At 35.2% G+C, this 23,069-nt stretch overlaps 1 protein-coding gene across 1 annotated transcript in view; it reads right to left on the bottom strand.

The window, feature by feature from the left end:
• UBAC2 (UBA domain containing 2) overlaps positions 1-23,069 on the bottom strand; it is a 266,711-nt gene that overhangs the window by 201,865 nt on the left and 41,777 nt on the right. The window contains exons 2-4 of the mRNA XM_051984064.1: positions 12,750-12,877; positions 7,019-7,138; positions 5,128-5,234 (exon numbers count right to left, since the gene is read on the bottom strand). Coding sequence (XP_051840024.1) covers positions 5,128-5,234; positions 7,019-7,138; positions 12,750-12,877 — 355 coding nt within the window. The remainder of the gene's footprint in view (positions 1-5,127; positions 5,235-7,018; positions 7,139-12,749; positions 12,878-23,069) is intronic.

Here is a 23,069-nt window from a genome sequence, read left to right as displayed (position 1 = left end):
TCACTATCACTAACCTCACATTTGACCTCATTATTAGGAACAGTAACATGGCCAATTTGGCTGGGCCACAGAGTAAGTAAAGGCAAGTAAAATAATACAACTGAAAAATGGTTGTCAGATCATTTCAATAGCCTCCTATTGCACTTGCCTTATGTCTTTCCCCAGTCCAATCCATATTTTTTGTTTTTGCTTTTTATATTATTTCTTCTTTTTTTCCCCCAATCCACCCATATGTAATTTTCCTAAAACAAAAATCTAATCATGTAGCATCTTTCCCACACTCATATTAACTCTAATGGATCTTTATTAACTGTAGTATTATTTGATACTCTATTTGGCATTTAAATTCATAACCTGCCTCATTCCAATTTCTCCAAATGTCTTACACATTATACTTTTCTACAAACTCTATAATTAAACTATATCAGCCTACTTATCTTCCTGACATAATAATGCCCTATCCCTTTGTACATATCAACTGTCCCTCATTTCTCTCTACTTCTGCCTCCTGGAAGCTCTGCTTTCCTTAAGGGCTTTGGGTAAGCACCAACTTTTGTATAAGACTCTTCCTGATTGCTTCAGCTATTAATGTTCTCCCTTACAAGACTAACTTGTGTCTGCTTTTTAATGTTTTGCATGTGTGCATGGTGTTTGGTGTATGCAGGTGTGTATACAAGTTCCCCCCCCTTTGATGATACATGTTCTACCGTTGCCTTCATAATTCCAAGATTTAGCAAAATGCATGGTCCAAAGTTAAGTTTTTCTTTCCCCCTGAGGCAACTGAGGTTAAGTGACTTGCCCAGGGTCACACATCCACAAAGTATCCGAGGCTATATTCAAACTCAGATCTTCCTGACTTCAGAAGTGGTGCTCTGTCCACTGCACTATCTAGCTTTCCCCCAAAGTAAACTTTTAATAAATCCTTGATAGAGCAGGGGAGTGACATGGTTAGATTACTGTTTTAGGTAAATCACTTTGAGACAGAGATCATTGGGTATGTAGCGAAGAAACTGGAAAATTAATTGCTGTTGCAATACTACATTCATCTCCAATTTGTTGTGTTTATATCTTGTTTGAGAATAGACAATTGTTTGCATGTAGTCTCTTGCACTGGATTGTGAGCTCTTTGAGAACAGGGATGGCTTTGCTCTTTCTCTTAGCACATGGTAAGTGCTTAGCTAATGCTTATTAACTTGATTTGCATACAAATGAGAGATGATGAGGACCTATACTAAGATGATGGCCACATGAGCAGAGACAAAATGATGCGAGAGGCTTTGGAGGTAGAAAGAAAGAATGAATGAAAGTAAAAGTACTAATTAAATACTCCTTTTGTGCCAAGAATTGTTATAAATATTGGGGATGTAAAATAAAGACATCTCAAGGAACTCACATTCCAATTGGGGAGAAGGGAAAAGACATATATAAGAGGGTCTGGTAGCAAGTGGATTAGAAAGGGAAGAATACCCAGCTGTATATCTAAGTATCTTGTTGGAATCTAGGCAGTAGCAAAGCTGCAATACTGAAGTAAAAGGTCTGTGATATAGAGAAAAAAGGTTTCCATATAGTGCGTATTCTTTTTGGACAGTGTGGAATCTGGAATCTAAAACAGAAAGAATCTAAAACAGAAATTTAACAAGATGTAGTGACTGATCAGATGAATAGTGTGAAGGAGAATGAGAAGACAAGAATAACAAGGTTGCAAACCTGAGTGATTTAAAGTCTTGGGATTTCCTCAAGAAAAACAGGAAAATTGATAACAAGGATAGATGGGGGGCAGGAGTGAGGCAGTGAATTGAGTTATCCTCAGACATGCTAGGTTTTAAATGTTTTCATAACATCTACTTAAAAATGCCCAAAAAGCACTTGGTGATTCAGAATTATAGCTAAGGAGAAAGCTTAGGTCTCAACAGGGAGCTGTATCTAGCAATCAATAAATCAACTTATTATGTGCCCCGCACTATGTTTGACACTGGGGATATATGCACCCCCCCCAAAAAAAAAAAAAAGAAAATGAAACAACTTTTAAGGAACTTACATTTACAATCCTGGGATGAAATACCATGTAATATATAATGTGTGTATACATTATGTATTTAGGTATGTATGTGTATGTATATATGTAGCTCATATATACAAATATATATGTGATATATATAATCTGCATATCTTGTATATACAAACATATAGATGTAATATATACAGATAATATATAAAATGTATATCTGTATACCCACATTAAACTAACATGTATATAAAATATAATGCATGCAAACATTGTATTATATGAACATATTTATATATAATGGATACACACAAAGTAACCTTGGATGGTGATTGTATTGAATCTTCAAGAAGAGCAGGGATTCTAAGAGACCAAGATGGAGAAGGATCTCATTTCAAGCATGCAAGGATAGTCAGTGGGAAATAGGGTGAAGAACAATAAAAAGGGGAGATTTACTAAATTGTAGAAAGAATAAAGGCAAGTAATATTGAAGGAGACCGGAATGATAGCGGGGGGAAAAAGCTGGTTCTGAAGAGTTTTCATGTCAAACAGTAGTTTATATAACAAAATGAATTTAATACAGAACTTTTTCCAGTTTCCCCCAATCCTTGGGCAAGATAATAAGCTGCTATTTCTTTACACTCTCAAAATTTATATTGGTAAGTAGAAGGATGTAATAAACTGTAATATTTACAAAGGTTAGAATATAAAATATACTATTATACTTTCAGATATATGATTTCATTAAAATATATATAAATGCCAAATATTTCTTTAAGAAATCAACAAAATCAAAATAATACTGAGACATTTAAAAATTCCTGCCACACACTTTTTTGTAGAGGCAAGGAATTGGAAATTGAGTGGATGCCAATTAGTTGGGGAATGGCTGAATAAGTTATAGTATAGGAATGGAATGGAATAAAAGAAATGAGGATGAAGCTGATTTCAGAAAAACCTAGAAAGACATAAATGAACTGATGCTGAATGAAATGAGCAGAACCAGATGAACATTGTACACAGTAACAGCAACATTTTTCAACTATGATAGATTTAGTTCTCCTCAGCAATTCAGTGATCCAAGACAATTCCAACAAACTTGGGGTGGAAAATACCACTCATATCCGGAGAAAGAAATAATGAATGCAGATCAAAGCATACTATTTTCACCTTTTCATTTTTTCTTTCTCATAGTTTTTCCCTTCTGTTCTGATTTTTCTTTCACAATTACTATTATGAAAATGTTTAAAATGATTGTGTGTGTATAACCTATATATTAGATTGTTTGCTGTCTAGAGAGAAGTAGAGGGCAAGAAAGGGAGAAAAAAATTGGAAGTCAAAATTTTACAAAAATGAATGTTAAAAACTATCTTTACATGTAATTGGAAACAATAAAATATCATTAAGTAACAGTAAAAAAAATAAAATGGAAATAAAATGCTTGCCACTGGTCATAAGCAATCGCATAGAACTCAGAATAATATGAATATGCTTTTAAAAAATATATATTGTTCCTAAACGCAGTAATTCTATAAAATACCAACAACAAATATTTTTTAGACATTAACTTGATTTGGAGAAGTGTGCCCACTGCAAAAGTTTAGCTATCAATATGGTGGATGATGTTAAACTACACAAAGATATGGCTATTTCACTTAAGTTTTTTCTATCAAATTATTAGACCTCACTACAGGCTTGATACAGGCTTGTGGATGTGAATTCTGGACTCATTGTAAAACTAAGGTGCCTTTTGAGCAATAGGTTCATACTTCAACTTAACAAACATTTAAGGACTACAACATGCTAAGTGACACTGTCAATGCAAAGCTGATAACTGGCACTTTCAAATGAAAGGGGCAGCTATATAAACTGGCACTGGGAAGAAAATGAATGAGTTGAGCCCAGAAAAGCTAGGATGAGAATGTCTACCTGCATCTCAAACCTAGAGATACTGGAGAATATGAAGAAAAAAGATAGAAAAAAAGATGTAAGTATCATCAGTAAAGCAGGTGAGCTGAGAGAAAAGGTCAGAAGTATTTAGTCAATGGCAACTAATGCAAAAACATAAATATAAAATTAAGGTTTCAGAAAATTCACCAGTACTAATTTGAACACATATTTTGAGGCATCTATAAACTATTTGTCATTTTTGAGTATTGCTGTAGATAGGATGATCATGAAAAATAAAAACTTGAGGGAGAGAGGGACATTCAATTTACTGACTCCTGCCTCAGCTATGAGCCTACAGTGGTAGTGAACTACAGAAATAAACATCACTTCTGTTTTAGGCTAATCTCATTCTAGATGCTGGATAAGGGTTTAAAACAGGAGTTATTTTGAGAGAAAGAATTGCTGTCACAATAGAATCAGCTGACCTGCTCTATACCCTCATGTTCCTCTTCCTTGACTCTGCCAACCACATTTACTCTCCCTATGAGCCTGAGAGCACATGCCCCAATCTTGGTCTTACCACTGTCCACAAAGTAATACACTAAAATCGTCTTATAGAAATTCATACCTTGTTCTGAAAGGTTTAACTATGAAAACTTCAAAAAATATCATGCCTCAGAAATTACATTTTGGAAAACTTATTATATATTTGAAGTTTATGTGTTTAAGCTTTAACAATTCTGCAAGAAAACAAGTTTTAATACAGGCATATTATGGTACCATATTAATATAAAAAAAGAATCTTATCTATAAGAACATAATGAGAATTAATAACTAACATCTTAACTATGGAAGTTAAAAGTTCTAAGAGAAAGTAACTCAAATTAATTATGCTTCCAGAACATATTTAAAATGGGAAAATACAAGGTGTTTCAAAAGTCTTCACAGGCTTTAAGGGCTTTGTACTTAAAAATGACAGATTTTCTTTTTATATTAGCAAATGAATCTACATGGGAAAAAAGAAAAATATTTTTTATTTTTAAACTTGACATTAATCCTTTGGACACAGCATTTTAAAATGAGTTGTGGATTGTTGGGTTTTTTTAAAGTATTAAATGAATCTACATTGGAAAAAAATTTAAATGTCTTTCTCTTTTTTTACTGGAATTTGACAACTGATTCTTTAGAATAATCTAATTCTAAATTAAACAAATCTATTAGGAGTTACTTACAAACCAGAAGGCAAGTTACTGGCTGTGATACCAAATGAATACTGAATAGCTTCCACAAGGATCAAGTCAAACAAAGCTGACAAAATCCAGGAACCCAATAAAAAAGACTGTAAAGAAAGAAGAAAAAGTTTCACAAACAAAAATACTTAAGTCATTAACTTAAAATCACTTTAGCATATTACATTAAGAAACATAATTTTTTGTTATTTTTAATATCTGAATATCTGTAACAGGCTTCTACAATAGCACAGAGCAACCCTTCCATATGGTTTCATAAGTTACTGAGAGCAGAAAAAAATTATCATCAGGTGGCCAATCTTCTGGTTGATGAGTTTCTCTGAAATTAGCTAAAGAGGCTGCTCTTTGGAGGATAATTCAATGACCTCTGGCACTCTAAATTTTTTCAGCTCAGTAAGGTTTTCTAAAACTTCTATCACCAGACATAACTTCAAGAACCCAAGATCACTGGCATGTCAGAATGAGGTATCACTCTGTAATGAAGAGTAAGTGGCCTTTCATCATCTGCTCTTCACACACAGATGACTAAATATCCTCCCCTCCTCCTTGCCACCTCATATAAAACTTCCTTTGGAATGCCACTTAAGCACCACTAACACATGCTTTTCTGATCCCCCCTTCCAACAACTAGTGCCCCCTCCTAAACTCCCTTATAATTAACTATTTATATTTATTTTCATTGTATTTCTTGAGCATATACTTTTCTGTATGCTTGCTGTCTTCATTATTACTGGAATTTAAATTCCTTGTAAATAGGGATTATTTTACTCTTTCCATTTATATCCTCAGCACGTAGCAGAGTACCTGGCATATAAGAGGTTCTTAATAGATGCTTGTTGATTGATTAACTTTAACAGATCAAAGTTAAAGAATACAAAAAAATTATACATTTGTAACATCAGATTTCTGACATGAATGAATTATAACTTTATTTAATTTGCAACTCTAAGATTTTCTAATTTATTACATATATTTTTTGTTCTGAGCTAAGAACTTTTGAAATATTTTAATTAACTTTGATAATGTTCCATTTCCAAATAATACATATAAAAGTTTTTAAATGAACATGCAAAATAATGATTTTTTTAAAAATGAAAACCTGATCTTTAGAGCTTTACCCCAAGATGATCTGGGAACATTCTTTTTCCCCTCACAGAGACCAATTACCAACTCAGTGAGCTTTTTAAACAACCTATCACCCATAAGATTCTGTCGTCCACCTTCCCTTCCAAATTTTGTGAGAGCACTTCTGTACCCATATCTGGACTCTCTTCTGAAACACTTACATCTGACCACTCTACAATCACAAAAATGATACAGTGGAAATAGCATGGAGCTAGAGTTGAGGGACCTAGATTTTAATTTATTCAATGCTACTTACTATCTATGTGACCCTAGGAAAGTCACATCATTTCCCTGGACTTTAATCTTTGCATTTCTAAAATGAGTGGGTGAGATCTTTTATGGCCTCTTCTGATTCTAAAGCTGTGAATCTATCAACTGACTTTGTTCCAGATGGAAGAAGTCTTTGTTATGGCTCTGATGATCTCTCATAAAAAAAGACTGAATCTATCCATCTTTATCAGAAAAATCAAAAAATATCATTACCTTTCCCCTCATTCCCATAAATCTAAGAAGGCAGATTATAATTCTAAAAGGGACCACTGAGCAAGCAAGCTCTTTAGTGTAGATATGAGAAAATAGAAGCCCAGAGTAGTTGGGGTTTGCCTGAGCTCATACAGGTAGTATCAAAGTCAAGAGCTAACCAGATTCAAGATTTTCTATACAGAGCCAAATACACCCAGCACAGAGCCTTATTCAAAGAAGGTACCTGATAAATGGTTGGTGAAGTGAATGTTCAAAACAGACTTACTGCAAATTTTCTGCTGCCATATCTTCTTTCAAATATTCTAAAGTTATATATGAGTAGGCTACTACAAAATGTATCTTTCAAATCAAGGCAAATTATTCTTCCACAAATCAATCTCCATATCTAAAAAGTAAAAAATGCACAGAAAAAAGTTAGGATATTTCAAGCTCTTTTCATAGAAAATTTATTACACTGAATTTAAATTATTTGTTTCATTTGTACTTTTTGTAATCTATTTTAAAAGGCAAAAAATGATTAAAGGTTGAGATTTTTCTGTTTTAAAAAACTGGCTAGAACACAGCATAAAATTTTTTCTCATAAAATATATGAGGAGGAACAAAAGTGATTATGAAATTATATATTTGAATGCCTGAAATCTATGCATTCTTACACAACTGATTAAATTAACAAGGCAAGGCATACCTTGTTCATCATCCATAGTTCTAAGTTAACAATATCATTATATTTGATGTGTAGAGTTCTTTTAACTATTCAGAGCATATTTTCCCTCATTCTGCTTCTTCTCCTCAGAATTCTTCTCTACACTACAAAGCTAACTTGTCCTGAGTTTATAATCTATGACAACCCCAAGTCACAGGATCATCAACTTACAACAAGAAGAAAGCCTAGGTCACTAAGCCAAGCCCATTTTACAAATTAAGAAGCTAAAGTTCAGTGAGATTAACTAACTTGCCAATGGGTCACAATCTAACGGAGGAAGGTAACAAGCAAACAAGTATGTACAAAAAAACTATATACAAGATAAACAGGAAATAATTAACTGAGGGAAGGCAGTATAAAAGAGCTTGAGAAAGGCTTTCTATAGAAGAGGATTTTAGTTGGGACCTAAAGCCTGGAAGTAGAGATGAAGAAAAAGTAGATTTTAGGCATGGAGGACAGCCAGAGAAAAAGCTCAGAGTTGAGAGATAGAGTATCTTGTTTGTGGGACAGCAAGGAGACCACTGTCACTAGATCAAAGAGTATGTGGTAGAGGGAAAAAGATGTAAGAAGATGGAAAGATGGGAGGTGTTAGGTTTTGAAGAGGGGTTTTAGATTGAACCTGGAGATGAGAGAGTACCATTGAAACTGACTCAGTAGAGAAGTGACATATGGTCATACCTGTCCTTTAGGAAAATCACTTCAGTGGCTGAAGAGAAGATGGATTTGAGTAAGACGACTTGATACAGACAGGCAGACCCATCAGCAAGCTAATGCAAAAATCCAGGTGTGAGATAATGAGGAGCTGCATTAGAGTGGTCAGTGTCAAAGGAGAGAAGAGGATAAGTTGAAGAGTTATTGCAAAAATGAAAGTGATAGGCCTTGGCAAGAGACTGGATATGAAAGATGAGAGATGGCAAGGAGTTTGGGATGGCTCCTAGGTGTATGAGCCTGAGAGGATGGGTGTGCCTTTTTAATAATAAAGGGAAATGGCTTAGAGGGGAAAAAGGATGAGCTTTGTTTGGATATGCTGAGTTTAAGATGGCTACCTGACAATTTTAGATATCTAAAAGTCAGTTAGAGATGTGGAATTAAAGACCAGTGGAGATTGGGGGATATGATAAAGTAGATTTGAGAATCATAACCTTTGAAAGGAGATCACCAAGTGAAGTAATACATAGGGAGTCTTCTCCCTCTTCTCTGGAAGAGGGCCCAGGATAGAAAACTAAGAGGAAGGATCCAGCAAGGAGAATGAGAAGGAACAGTCAGATAAGCAGGAGGAGTCCTCAAAACCTAGAGAAAAGAGTATGGAGGAAAAGGTAAACAATAATGTCAAAAGCTGCAGAGAGGTTGAGAATGCAGATGGAGAAAAAGTTAATGGATTTCAAAACAGAAACTTCCAAGTTTTTTGGCTGATTGGCCACTCCTTGATTCTTGAGAGGTATGGTAGGCAAAGCAATCACATCCGTCTGATTCCACACCTTCCTTTGAACTGCCCTGACCTCTGTGCTATCCTAACCCAGGGCTTTGGTAAATTTGGAGAAAGCAGTGTTGAGGGAATGATAAGGCTGGGATGTTCATAGATTGTCCCCAGATTCTTATGATAGACTTGGCTAAATGTCTTGCTGAAATCATGGTATGCTGTCTATAAAATTCTTCTGCCATATGTAAGTCATATATCATTACTCTTATTATTGATATATCAAAAATAAGAAGTTAAAAAGGTATCTAGAAGAGCGAAGTGAAGAGATAAGAAAGGCAACACGATATAGTAAAAACAAATCCTTAAAAAAAGAAACTCAATTCTTAAAATCAAAGAAAGATAAACCAGACCTCAAAAATAAGCTCATCTAAACTGTGCCTGAACATATCTTCCAAAAAGCAATTTTGCCAAGTGGTTATATGGTTTTTACTCAGTTCTATCCAATAAAGAAGAATATTATTTCCTCCTGAGACAACCTTTTCTACTTTTACAACTGCTAACATACATAATAATCTACATACTGTGCAAAATATACATATAACAAGATGCTAAGTTCTAGTGTGTTTGCCTTCCTCACATGGTAGCTTAAAAACCACTTTGCTCAGAACTTCATAGTTATACCCTGTCCTAGTATAACACATTAAATAAATGTGTACTGGATCCTCATAGGTATCTGTCAGATTCCTTTCCTGAGCCATCTTCAAGAGAAGAATTTGGAAATATCTCCCTATATGCTACTTTACTTGGTGATCTCATCTCAAAGCTTAAAATTCTCAAATCTACTTATATCAATCTTACTGCTTTTATTTTTACATATACCAAGTTCTCACTGAGACTTATGGCTACATCTTCACAAATACAGCCCTGGGTTAGGATAGCACAGAGGTCAAGGCAGTCCAAAGGAAGGCGTGGAATCAGACGGATGTGATTGCTTTGCCTATCGTACCTATCAAGAATCAAGGAGTGGCCAATCACCCAAGAAACTTGGAAGTTTCTTGACACAGATGACTTGGATAGATATAGGAGACTCTAGAAAAGGGAAAGTGCAGGGGGAAATAGCATCAAGCTTGAGAGAGAAAGAGAGAGAGAGAAAAAAAAAAGAGAGAGAGAGAGAGAAGAAGGGAAAGAGGGAGGGAAGGAGAAAGGGAAGGAGGGGGAATGAGGGGGAGAATGAGAGCGAGAGCGAGAGAGAGAGAACATGTTAAAGAGAGAGAGAGAGAGTGAGAACAGGTGAGAGAGAGCACGCATGCACAGCTGGAGCACCAATGGGTTCAGAAATAAAAAATGGCTTCCTCAAAGAACAGGTTTTTCCTGACTATACTAATAACCCTGAAGTAATTGCTATCTTATTTTCTACAATTCTAAGTTATAAAGCATTTGTTTGTTTTCAAAATGAAAATGCAACATTAAAAATGCAATTAACAAAGTATTTGCCACCAAAATGGAAGCTCCTCAAGAAACTTCTCTTTCTTTTGGGGGCACAGCTAAAAAGCAACAGAAAAACTTTCAAATGGCTTGAATGTGGAAGGAGGTCAGTATATTTCTCACAAAGGCACCTACGTGAAAACAGTGTAAACAAACCTGGTATGGACTTGGTAAGGAAATGGCTGAGAACCACACCTCATTCTCTATCCTCACCATCACCTGTAACCACCTGCGCCACACCATCAGCAGTTAACATTTTCATGTTTAAGAGAGGAAACACATCCTCCAAAGCTAGAGTTCCATATTCTTTCCAGTTCTGATACTGGCATAATATTTGTGAAGCACTTTAGCTCAGAGCCCAGAATAAAATAGGTCCTTGAGAAATACTTGTTCCCTTCCCTTCTAATTGTAAATTATTAAGTTAATATCATTTTTCATTTTATTTAAATTCACAGACTCAAAAAGTTAGAAAAAATCCAATCTACTTTTGGATAGGCTTAATTTTATTCTTTCAAATTTCTACCCATTACTCAGAATCACAGAATCTCAAGAGTCCATATGGTTTAAACATTACTGGGGGGAAAAAAAACCCACAAGTGCTCATTCAACTGTAAGCATTGGTTCTAAAATCAGGGCAGCAAGGTGGCACAGTAGATAGAGTACTAGGCCTGGCTTCAGGAAAAACTCATCCTCTCAAGTTCAAATCCAACCTCAAACACTTACTAACTATGTGACTCTGAGCAAGTCACTTAACCACAATATTACAGAACTAATGCCCCCAATTCCTTCAACCTCTTCTCATATGACACAATCTTGAGATTCTTCTCCATGCTACCTCTCCTCATGGGATGTTCCCCAGTTTATCAGTCCTCTCATTTCACAGATGAACAGTCTAAGGTCTTGAATTGGTAAACAATTTGCTAAAGACCACAGAGCTCATCAGAGTTACAATAGAGGCTGTGTCTTCTGAAAGGACCATTACAAGCCATTTAATCCAGTCTTCTCATTTTAAGATAAGGAACCTGAGGTCCTCAGAATTTAAGTGACTTTTCCTAGTAATAAACTTCAAAGCCAGAATCCAGATCCAGCACTCAGATCCTTGGTCCTCTCTGTTGTACTATGAGGCTTATAAAACTAAATGATATTGTCTTCATATATGGGAATAAGTAAAATATAAAAAAATGACCTTGGTAAATGGAAAACTATTAAAAGAATAGATATCAAAAGACAGCTTTCTCATTTCTAAAATATACTCAAATTTATAAGAAGCAAGCCATTCCTCAATTGACAAATGGTCAAAGGATATGAACAGATAATTTTCAGACAAAGAAATTAAAGCCATTTCTACTCATATGAAAAACCTCTAAATCATTCTTGATTAGAAAAATGCAAATTAATCATTCTTGATTAGAAAAATGGAAATTGCTACTTCACATCTCTCAGATTGGCTAAGATGACAGGAAAAGATGATAAATGGAGATGTGGGAAACCTGGGATACTGATATAAATTGGTGAAATGACCTAATTATTCTGGAAAACAATTTGGAATTATGCCCAAAGGGCTAATCAAAATGGGCATACTCTTTGATTCAGCAGTGCCATTAATGGGCATCAAAGAGATCAAAAAAAAAATTGAGAACAATGGCTGAATAACTTATGTATGTGAATGTAATGGAATATTGTTCTACAGGCTGATTTCAGAAGACTTACATGAACTGATGCTAAGAGAAGATAAGTAGAACAAAGAGAACATTGTATATAGCAACAAGATTACATGATGTTCAACTGTGACGTATTTGGCTCTCTTCAATAAAGAAATGATTCAGGACAATTCCAATAGACTTGTGAAGGAGAGAGCCATCTGCATCCAGAGAGAAGATTATAGGGGCTGAATATGGATCATAACATAGTATTTTCACTTCTTTTGTTTTTGTTGTTTGCTTGCTTGTTCTTTTCTTTAATATTTTTTCCCCTTTTGATCTGATTTTTCATGTGCAGCATGATAAATGTGGAAATATGTTTAGAAGAATTGCATATTTAACTTATATTGGAATATTTGCTGTCCAGGAAAGGGTGGAAATTTTGGAACACAAGATTTTTGCAAGGATGAATGTTTAAAAATTATCTTTACATGTATTGTGAAAAATAAAAAATTTATTATTATAAATGATATATATCGATATATAATGATATAAATTATTTTTTAAAATGACAGCTTTGATATATACACTACTTTTCTTGTTGTTATAGTTTGTCCTGTTGTATACTGCATGTGAATGTACCAGTAGTAGTGAGGAGAGAAACAAATCCTGAAAAATAATCATCCCCTCTTCCACCTTTCACAATTCCCTTTTCCAGGAGGTCTTAAACAAATTATCAATAACTTACCTGCAAGTCATTCTTTACAGCTTGTAGGTTATATACAAAGAAATTCTGATAATGTTGAAAAAGCAGTGCCAGTAAAATCGAAAGGGCGCTCGGTACTAGTAAAAGGCTCTTCGACAAAGGTGCCTTATCTTTTAAAAGAAGGAAAAAAAAATGTCAACATTATTTTTAGGGGGATAAAACAATATCAAGACAAAAAAACAAACAAATCCCAAATTCCACAGAACACAGAATTTCTGCCAAAACTAAAAAAATTTAGTTTTCTACCAAAACACATTTTAAAAACTCCCACAATACACTTGAAGAGGAATATTACTAACAAATATCAGGAAGCAATTCTCATCCAACACCTAGCATTTGGAAGCCTTATTAATCATTATCTCTTATATGTCCTCAACATAAATGGACTACAATGTCAACAAAATCTTTTTGCAAAACATAAACCTATAGAAAGCCATAGAAGAGAAATCCTTAACCTTTTTCTACATCACAGATCTAATTTGTAGCCTACTAAAGTTTTTGGACTCATTCTCAGAATAATGTTTGTAAACAATTAAAGGAAGTGATAAATTTTAGTTAGAGATTAATTAAAATAAAGATGCATTTTTCCCCATCCAAGTTTATAACTCCTCTGAAATTTATGGACAGAATAATCTTTAGGGTAAACCTCAGCTTAAGAACCCTCGGTATAGAGGGGAAAGCAACATAAAGGCTTACTTTCTACCATATCTAACGGTTTGCAAATCATGATATAGATATAGATATGTGTATTATCTTCCATAACCCAAGTTCAGTACAACATAACATACCTCCTATGTGTAAGGGACTGAGTGAGGCCTTAGGGACATAAAGATAAATATGAAACAACAATTAACCTGAAGCAGCTTACATTCAACTAGAAGAAACAAAACTCCAAACATCAGCTGGTCACCATTCATTCTGATGACGAGGTTATTTAGGCTTTTTCACATGAGTCAGTTTTGCCAATGATGGATGGTCCTTACTACTACTGACATAATAAATTAGTTGAATGAAATAAGAATGTAATTACACTATGTAAGATTCATTTTCTGTGCTGTTTATAGATGAGTTATTTTTGTCTGCACCCTCTTAGTGCTGTTGAACTGCTAAGTGACATACATTCAACATGTTCTTGGGTAAAGTGTGGACTTTGGTTCTAAAACTTTCTATACTCTCCTCCTGGTAACAGAGTCAATGTTAAATTTTCCTTTTAATTCAAAACAAAATATGTTGTTGATCGTACTAAATACAGTGATGATTTCTAGCTACAAACCTTAGAATGAACATTGTTCCTGTTGCCTTCATTAAATTAATATTTTTACATAAATTTCAATCACTCTACTTGGATGCTCCTTGACTGATCCTGCTTTTATATGTATATATGAGCTACAGCTACAGCAATGTCCTCAGTTCAGAGAGTCCAGAAGATTCAAGAGTTCTTCACAACTTTCTGCAGTGCCTGGTTTGTTCTTTTCAGTGAGACCTGTTAATCTTGTTTGTATGTCACTATCTAATTACAATAGCCAAATATGTCTAGTTGGATCTAGAACAAAATAACCCAGTTTCCCAGTAGGAATAACTTTTTAATTTTAAAAATTTCCAATCCTTTCCCTCCACTTTTATCACCATATAGAAAAAAAAAAAAGCAGTAAAAACTTTTTTTCATGCTCTTAATTATTTTTCCAAGAGACCTCACCATGCTTCAGCTTTTTCTTCTTCAAGATTCTGATCCCAAAGCAAACTATTATGCAAAATAGTGTTTTTGCATTAAAAAAGTGTTTTTAGACTTCTGAACTAACTTCATTTTCTATCATCTGTTCCCCTTCATTCAGTTCTCCTTTTCTTTACAATGTTTTCCTTTTTCTTGATGGCATGAAAACGTACACATTTTGCTCTAAAATTAACACTACTTATTTAAATGAATTCCAAGACGAAAATTGCTTTTGTGAGTATAATTGAAATGGTTGTCTTTCCTTAGAAATAACTGCTTCAAATACGGTATTTTAAAATCCTCAGGATTAAAATTTGGTATTTGGAACTTGCATAGTTTGGCTATACTTAGTGTATAACTTAAGATAATTTCTTTTTTCTATAATGAACAAGAAAAAATAACTATTTTTCTTGCGGTTCTCCCACACCAGCTTGAACCCTGTGCTTGACCATTTAAACGAATGTGCTACTACCTAGAATTTTTTCCTCCTTGAAGCAATTGGGATTAAGCAACTTGCCCAGGGTCACATAGCTAGGAAGTGTTACACATGTGTGAGAACAGATTTGAACTCAGGTCTTCTGACTTCAGGGCTGGTGCTCTATCCACTGCACCACCTAGCTGCCCTCTACTTACAATATTTTACCTCATGTTCAACACTGTTAACTCCCCATCATCAGATTTTTAATTCGATGTCTTTCAAACGGAGTAAATAACCTCTTATTAGACACATTTGGACATAATACTCCTGTTTGCATATAGGTTGAAGATTATGACCTTTGAAGTTATTTCTAATTCAGATTCCAGGATTCTCTGCTGTTTCATGAAGAAATAGAGTCCACTGTAAATACATAACTCCCTAATTTCAACTGGGCTTTCAGTGTTACTTAATAATCCTTTTGTTTGAATGTATCCCCTTACCATTCTCTACAGTACCTATTCCTTCCTATTTTTTATCACTTCAAATCACCACCACTGAACATACTTTTCAATCCTTGTAGCAAAAGATCCCATCTCTTACATCACTAAATCAAAGCCATCCTCTCCTTTTCTATATGTTTAAAAAAAAAAATCTTCCATCCTCTCATCTTTCTCCTTTCAATTCTTTTTGTCAAATCTTGTACCTTTACAAGTACAAGAAGAGTGCTCTTCTCAATTTTCTTCCAATGGTTTTGTATTCTGTCTGATTCTTAACCTTTCCCTTGTAATAGAGTCTGGCACATGGGCAGACCCCATCAGTTTCACCCAAACCTTTTAATTTTAGACATTTACATTTGTGAGATACTAGAGAAACTACCTCCTTCAAAAATATAGAATGTAATTCTATATTCAGTTTTCTGGTGCACATTCCCTCAGTTCTATTAAAGTGACTACCTCAAACTTCTGCATTTGGTGCATAAAAACTAAAATTCACTGTCTTAGTAAATACCACATAAATATATAATCTAATATGAGAAATAAAGCATTTGCATTCAGAAAGGCCTGGAGAGACTTACACGAATTGATGCTGAGTGAAATGAGCAGGGCCAGGAGATCATTATATACTTCAACAACAATACTATATGATGATCAATTCTGATGGACCTGGCCATCTTCAGCAATGAGATGAACCAAATCAGTTCCAATGGAGCAGTAATGAACTGAACCAAATACACCCAGAGAAAGAACTCTGGATGATGACTAAGAACCATTACACTGAATTCCCAATCCCTATATTTTTGCCTGTTGGCATTTTGGATTTCCTACACAGGCAATTGTACAATATCTCAAAGTCCGATTCTTTTTGTACAGCAAAATAACGGTTTGGTCATGTATACTTATTTTGTATTTAATTTATACTTTAATATATTTAACATCTACTGGTCATCCTGCCATCTAGGGGAGGGAGTTGGGGGAAAGAGGGGAAAAACTGGAACAAAAGGTTTGACAATTGTCAATGCTGTAAAATTACCCATGCATATAATGTGTAAATAAAAAGATATTTTTAAAAAATTAAATTAAATTAAATTTTTAGAAAAAGCATTTGCATTACTAGAACACTAGTGCCTAAAACCTTAGACTGTGGCCATGACATCAGGGAGATAATGCCATGACATGCAAGTGAACTAAGTTTGAGGAAGGGCTGTGCAAGTTCACCTGCCTCACTTTCCTCTCCAGAGCCATCTGGGTTCCAGGTATAGATCAAGAGACTGGAGATGGCCTTGGATACAATGGGAGACCTTGGCTTTTTTAAGTTAGGTTTTCAACAGGTCTCATTTTGCCTGAGGCTAATATCTATTCAGTGATTAAAGATAGGTAAAAAAGAAATGAGGCAAAGAGCGGTCTTTTTCACACGGGAGGGAGACAGAGACTAGAAAGGAAGAACTGAGGATGGGAAGAAAGGGGAGAGAGAAAGAGAGACAGAGGCAGAGAGATAGGGAGAGACAGAGACAGAGATAGAGAGGGAGGGAGAGAGGGAAAGAGAGAGACAGAGACAGAGACATTGACAGACAGACAGAAAAAGAGAGGGAGAGAGAGAGATGGAGAAGGAGGGAGGAAGGGAAAGATAGAAGAGGAGAAGAAAGGAGAAGAAAGAAGAGGAGAGGAGAGGAGAGGAGAGGAGAGAAGAAGAGAGGAGAGGAGGAGGAGAGAGAGAGGAAAAGGAAGAGGAAGAGAGAGAGGAAGAGGGAGAAGGAGGGAAGGGGGAAGGCAGGAGAGGAAGAGAGAGCAAGTACCAATCTATAACAGCCAGAGTGATTTGGGTTAAGACATAGTCCTCAAGAAAAAAATATAATTCATGAACTCCAAGATACCACCCAAACAGAGATTTAGGCTAGATAAGAAAGAAATAAGATTTGAACTGTTTAATTTATTGTGAAATCCTTAAGCCATGCAAGTTCACAGAATTTGCCCAAGTACCTGAAAAAACCAAGTTAGTGGCTTTTAGAGCAAAGCTTCTTAAACTGTGAGTCGAGACCCCACATAGCAAAACAATATGGAAGCTGCAAAAATTTTGGCAACACTAAAAAGTATCCATCAAGATTTTATTCTTTATATAAAAATAAATAAGCACATCCATCTCATTATTTGCAAATTTGCTTTCATCTTTAATAAATGGTGAAATTATATGCATATCAAAGAATTGTTATAAAATGAATTTTTAAAGATTTTATTATCAGCAAATATTTGATTTGTATGCCTATTTGATATGTCTATATCCCCAGGGCTGAGTAGAAATTTCTTAGGCAAAAAGGGGTCTTTAGTGGAAAAAGTTTAAGAAGCTTGGCTTAGAGTGCTTAGTTTTTTTCTTGGGAGTTTTCACTCATCTGTGAGCTGCTTATGGCCTCGGTTTGCCATTTTTCTAACTGAAATTACTTGTTTAGTCAGATGAGTACACAACTGCATTTGGACTGTCCTTGAAGAGGCAAAGATCCACTTTGGGGTGCCTTTTAGAATAAGAACCCAAAGAAATTCTGCCTGAACATTTATGGAAATTATTTATGATAAAGAAATTTTAGTATGGTCAGTGTAGAAAGGGACACTTGGAAATTCTGTCCACACCCAACTAGATGACTATATGTGTTGATGAAGTCTTGGAATCCCAGTTTTCATCCAGGATAGTAAGAAGGGTAAAGGTAAAGAGGTAGGGAGACTTCCAGTTCATACCACATCCACACTAGATAGAGAGAATATCACATGTTTTGGGATTGGGATGGGGATTTAAATTTTCCTAGACAAGAAGCTTCTATTTTTTTTCCCCTTTGGTAGTTATTTAATTGTTGACCACAACTAGGTGAGCATGAGTCCAGAATAGCAGAACAGAGAGATATTTCAAACACCTAAGACTGAGATCATTATGTAGGAACCAAATCAAATCTGGTTGATTTCTCACCTAAAGGGTGAGAGGATGATTCCTAATCAACATCAAAATCTAAATCTGAAACAGGGAAAACATCATGACATCTGGAAAGCTCTGAAGGGACTAGATTTCCTTCGAAGACAGCCTTCTCTTCTCTTCTCTTCTCTTCCTTCTTTCCTTCCTTCCTTTCTTCCTTCCTTCCTTCTTTCCTTCCTTCCGTCTTTTTTGCTTTTTGGCTTCAGTTAAGGCCAATGCTGAATCTCTGTTTTTGAGAAAAATTGTGATTTTTTTTGTTTTTACCTGAACATGTGGAACTAAATAAGACTGTGCCAAACTGTTTTAGACTCTTTCTTGTATGGCACTGGAAGAAGAAAATGAAAGACTAATGTTTATACTTCCCCAGAAACCCATATATAAGACTCTTCTGGAGTGGGGACATGGATGTGTTCAAAATGTACTCCTGCTCATCTGCCAAAGAAGGCAAATTTTTCAAACAGGGTTAAGAGCATAATAAGAATCTAGTGCATGCACAAATCCTGATAACAATTAATGTGCCAGTATTTCACAGAATGACATTCTCATAGTCAAAAGGAACTTTCCACAGGCCACCTTGTCATAAGTATTTGTTCATTTGTAACAGGTTGATCAAGAGCTTGCTAGCTGATGCAACTTCTATATATGGAAGATCCATGAAAATGATAGACAAGTACTTTGGGGAGAATAAGGAGCCTGTGTAGATATGTGGTAACTAATTTCAGTTGGCTAACCATGTGGTTGGGATGAGGGGACTTTTCTGACTGGCTGGGTAGGGAGACTTCAAATCTACAGAAACTCAGTAAACTTTTTTGCTCATGGCACTTGGTACAGAAATTGGGGTAATCTACAGAAACAGTAACTTTTTTTGCTCATGGGGACTTGGTACAGAGATTGGAGCATCCAACTATTTAAATCTAAATCAGGGACCGGATGCAATGGGAGATACCTTGGCCTTTTTAAAGCTAGGTCTTTAAGGGGTCTCAGATTGAGGCCACACTCATTCAGTAAGTAAGACTAGGTAGCAATTGAGGCTCAAGGTTTCTGGCCAAAGCAGAAATGACTGTTAGCTTTCCCTGAGCAATCACTCTTTCCACTCTGCCACTCTCTTAGGGACCTAAGATCTAATCAATGTATCCATTTACTTTAAGTGTTTATGTAGATGGTCTACAATCCCCACTAGACTAAAATCTTCCTGATAACAATTAAATGTGCCAGTATTTCACAGAATGACATTTTCATAGTCAAAAGGAACTTTCCACAGGCCACCTTGTCATAAGTATTTGTTCATTTGTAACAGGGTGATCGAGAGTGTGCAATTTTGGAAGAGACAGTTAACTTTTGAGAGATTTTGGCTTACTCATCTGTAAAATAAAGGGTTGGCCTCTATCAGTATTTCTCAACTCTGGAAGCAGGCCACAAAGAAGTCTATCCCCCCCAGCTGTCAATATTAAATTAATTAATTTAGATTCAATCAATTAAAATTGATTACACGATGGGACTACCTGCCATGCTATAAATTTATCTTATAAAATCCATTATATAAAATAATCAGGAGTTTGAAAAGATAAGAAAAATGTAAATAACCAAGGTCTACCAACCTAGTTAAAAAAACAAATCCTTAATATGGGAAAAATGCAAATATAATATTCCTAATTTATATTTATAAGTAGTGTATTTCATTCACTCTACTTAATGACACCACTTCTTTTTAAGTTGTCTAGTTCCAAGGTTGAACTAAATGATCCCCAAGGTTCCTTCAATTTTCAATTTATCCTATAACTGAATATTGTTCCTTATTGATAGATAATTATACCCATATCTCCAAGTAAATTGTTTGGATTCAGAATATTTCTAAAATAACATATATTAATATATTCAGAAAATTTTTAAAATCTTACTCTTCTGGACTAATAAGTCTATTGGTTACTTGATTATCATTAGTAAATAGGCATTTTAAAAATCATATTAAAAGATTTTATTCTAAGCATTACATCAAAGTTTTGTTTAAAACAAAGGGTTCCACAACTGGAAAGAGTTTGAGAGTCACTTGCCTATTAACTGTAACTTCCAGAACTAGATTAGTTTTGTTCATGTGATTTTTCCCTTGGGGTGATTACCACATTTACAACTGTTTCTGTGGTTTGTGAATTTGATGAAGTATATAAAAATAGCCAAGCTATTTCCTCTATATTACAGTTTCCCAAACATTAAAAATGAAAGGTTTGAATTAAAACAAACCAAAAAAAGCCAATAAAATTCTCATCACCAATCAAGGGTGCTTTTTATCTCTGACAATGGAGGTAAGTGTTAAATCTATAATATTGTTCCACTGAAGTCTAGGACACTCTCCTAAAGTACAATACTAGAAAAGTTAGGGGGTATGATAGTAACATTATAAATTATTTACATTACAAAAAGTAGTCATTATTAGAAAAGTCTAGGAACCCCATCTAAAGTAGAAGATTTGGGAATTTCCTGGATTTTAATCTTATGGATAAACTGGTAGTTGCCACAGATTACTGGTTATATTTTATGTACATTTTTATATGTGCTTTAAGATATGCAAAATACTTCCTGATCTCATTCAATCCTCACAATAATCTTGTGGAGTATAACATAATATTAAATATAATCTTTCTCATTTTATGAAAGAGGGATAAGGGATTTGGCCAGTAGAGTTGGAATACTTGGCTGTTAAGTTCAAGAAAGGACTTGCTTTAAACACTACCCTAACTAACCACCCTTCCCTTTTACAGGAGAGGGTAAGCCATCCCAGAATGTTCGCTCTCTCTCACCTGTGGATTTCACTTGGTAATACATCTGGAAAATGTCTCCTGCTCCCCCCCAATACTGCCAGCATGCTAGAGCAGGCCCTCATGTCCTCATGTGTAGATAGATGACAGCAATAGCCTCTATAGAGGGATCTGCCTCTGATTCTCCATCTCATTCTCTACTCCAGGGTTTCTTAAACTTTTTCTTCTCACAATCCCTCTTGCCTGAGAAATTTTATGTGACCCCGGGTATATAGAATAGGTACATAAATCAAAAATTTACTGATAATAAAACGTAATTTCACAATCCCCATAATTTGAGAAGCTGGGCTCTATTCAACTACAAAAGTGATTTTTCTAAAGCACATGTTCAACAATGTCACCCCCTCTACTCACTTAATGAATTTCAGGGGCTCCCTATTGCAATACAAGATGGCCTGTTTCAAATTCAAAGACCTACATAACCTGACACCCCAAACCATCCAAACTTTCCAGGCTTTCTCTGAACCAGTGACATTGGCCTCTTAGATGTTTCCATGAACAATACATTCAGTCCCTCTGCTCCAGGCTGTCTCCCATGCTTCAAATGCTCTTCCTCCTTCATTCCAATTCCTAAAAACTCTCCTGGCTTTTTTTAAGCCTTTAAGCCTTCCCCAACCCCTCTTAACTGCAGTTCCCTCTTATTAATCATTTCCCATTTACTTTCTCTATAGTTTTTGCTTTGTATATATAGTTGTCTGCATGTTGTCTCCTCCATTAGAGAGTAAGTTCCTTGAGGAACTGTCTTTTTGCCTTTTTCATATCCCCTAGCACTTAGCACAATGCTAGTAGTAGTAGTAGTAGTGCTTAAAAACTGTTTATTGATTGATTTACTAGATGACTCCAGATCCTTGTTTATAACAGTGCAAAATGAACAGAAAAATAACAAAAAACCGAAAGCTGATGCTGCTGAATTACAAAGCACAATCTTAGCCCCAAAGAAAAGAATGAAAAGACACCTTCCCAATTCTTTTGTAGGAATAGTGAGGTTGGGGTGGAGTGACTGGGTCTATGGGTGGGAAAAACCACGTAACGTTGTATTTTCCCCCAAGTGATTGGTTTTGCTGATCTTCTCTTTCTCCTCTTTTTCTTTTTGAAAATTCTTTGTTATAAGGGATGATTCTTTGGGAGAGAGAGGTAGGAATAGAGAGAGAAATTTAGATCACATTAAAATAAAAGATAGCACTAAGAGCTTTATTTTAAGAATAAATGTGTAATGGACCCAATTAGCAGTTTTGTGACACCCTGAAGCTCTATTCAGTAACTATGAGGAGGAATATATGAAGTAAATAGCTATTATTCAAGGTGGAGGTAAATGGTAAGGTATGTTAGATGATAAGCAGAGGGACCAATGAATTTGAGGCTACAGAAGTGAAGTGATTCATTAAGAGGTCAATACTGGGAAGGGATGACATTACAGACAGTTCAATGCCTGGGAAAATACTGAGGATAAAGAAGAGAGTTTAGAGTCATAAAAGAATGATGGGTGGATAAAAGAGTATGATTGGTTAAAGAAATTCCAGAGTTCTTGTCACTGTGGACAAATGGTAACCATTCCTGTATTAACTGAAATGGAGTGGAGGAGTAGGTTTTTGGAACTGAATAGATTAATAAATTGGGAACTTAGGCTATTAAAAGGAACATCAATATGTATGTTGGAAATCCCCTAGTATTAGGAAAGGAATTTTGTAGAAAATGAAAGAGGGAGAATGTTCAGGAGCTAACTTAGAATCTGGAAAGCAGAATAAATTTGGATAGTGTGAATCTCAGAGAGCAAAATTTTGTCTGAGTGATACTGGTGGGGGAAGAGTTTAGAAGTGTTCAAGAGGCAGACAGTATTGTGAATCATTCACCAAGGTCAGTGAGTCAGGGATATGAGGGAAAGTGTAAAAATCAGATAAATGGGATTT

The sequence above is a fragment of the Antechinus flavipes genome, chromosome 3 (assembly GCF_016432865.1).
Source record: "Antechinus flavipes isolate AdamAnt ecotype Samford, QLD, Australia chromosome 3, AdamAnt_v2, whole genome shotgun sequence".
NCBI lineage: Eukaryota > Metazoa > Chordata > Mammalia > Dasyuromorphia > Dasyuridae > Antechinus > Antechinus flavipes.
This window is presented reverse-complemented; position numbering and strand designations above follow the sequence as displayed.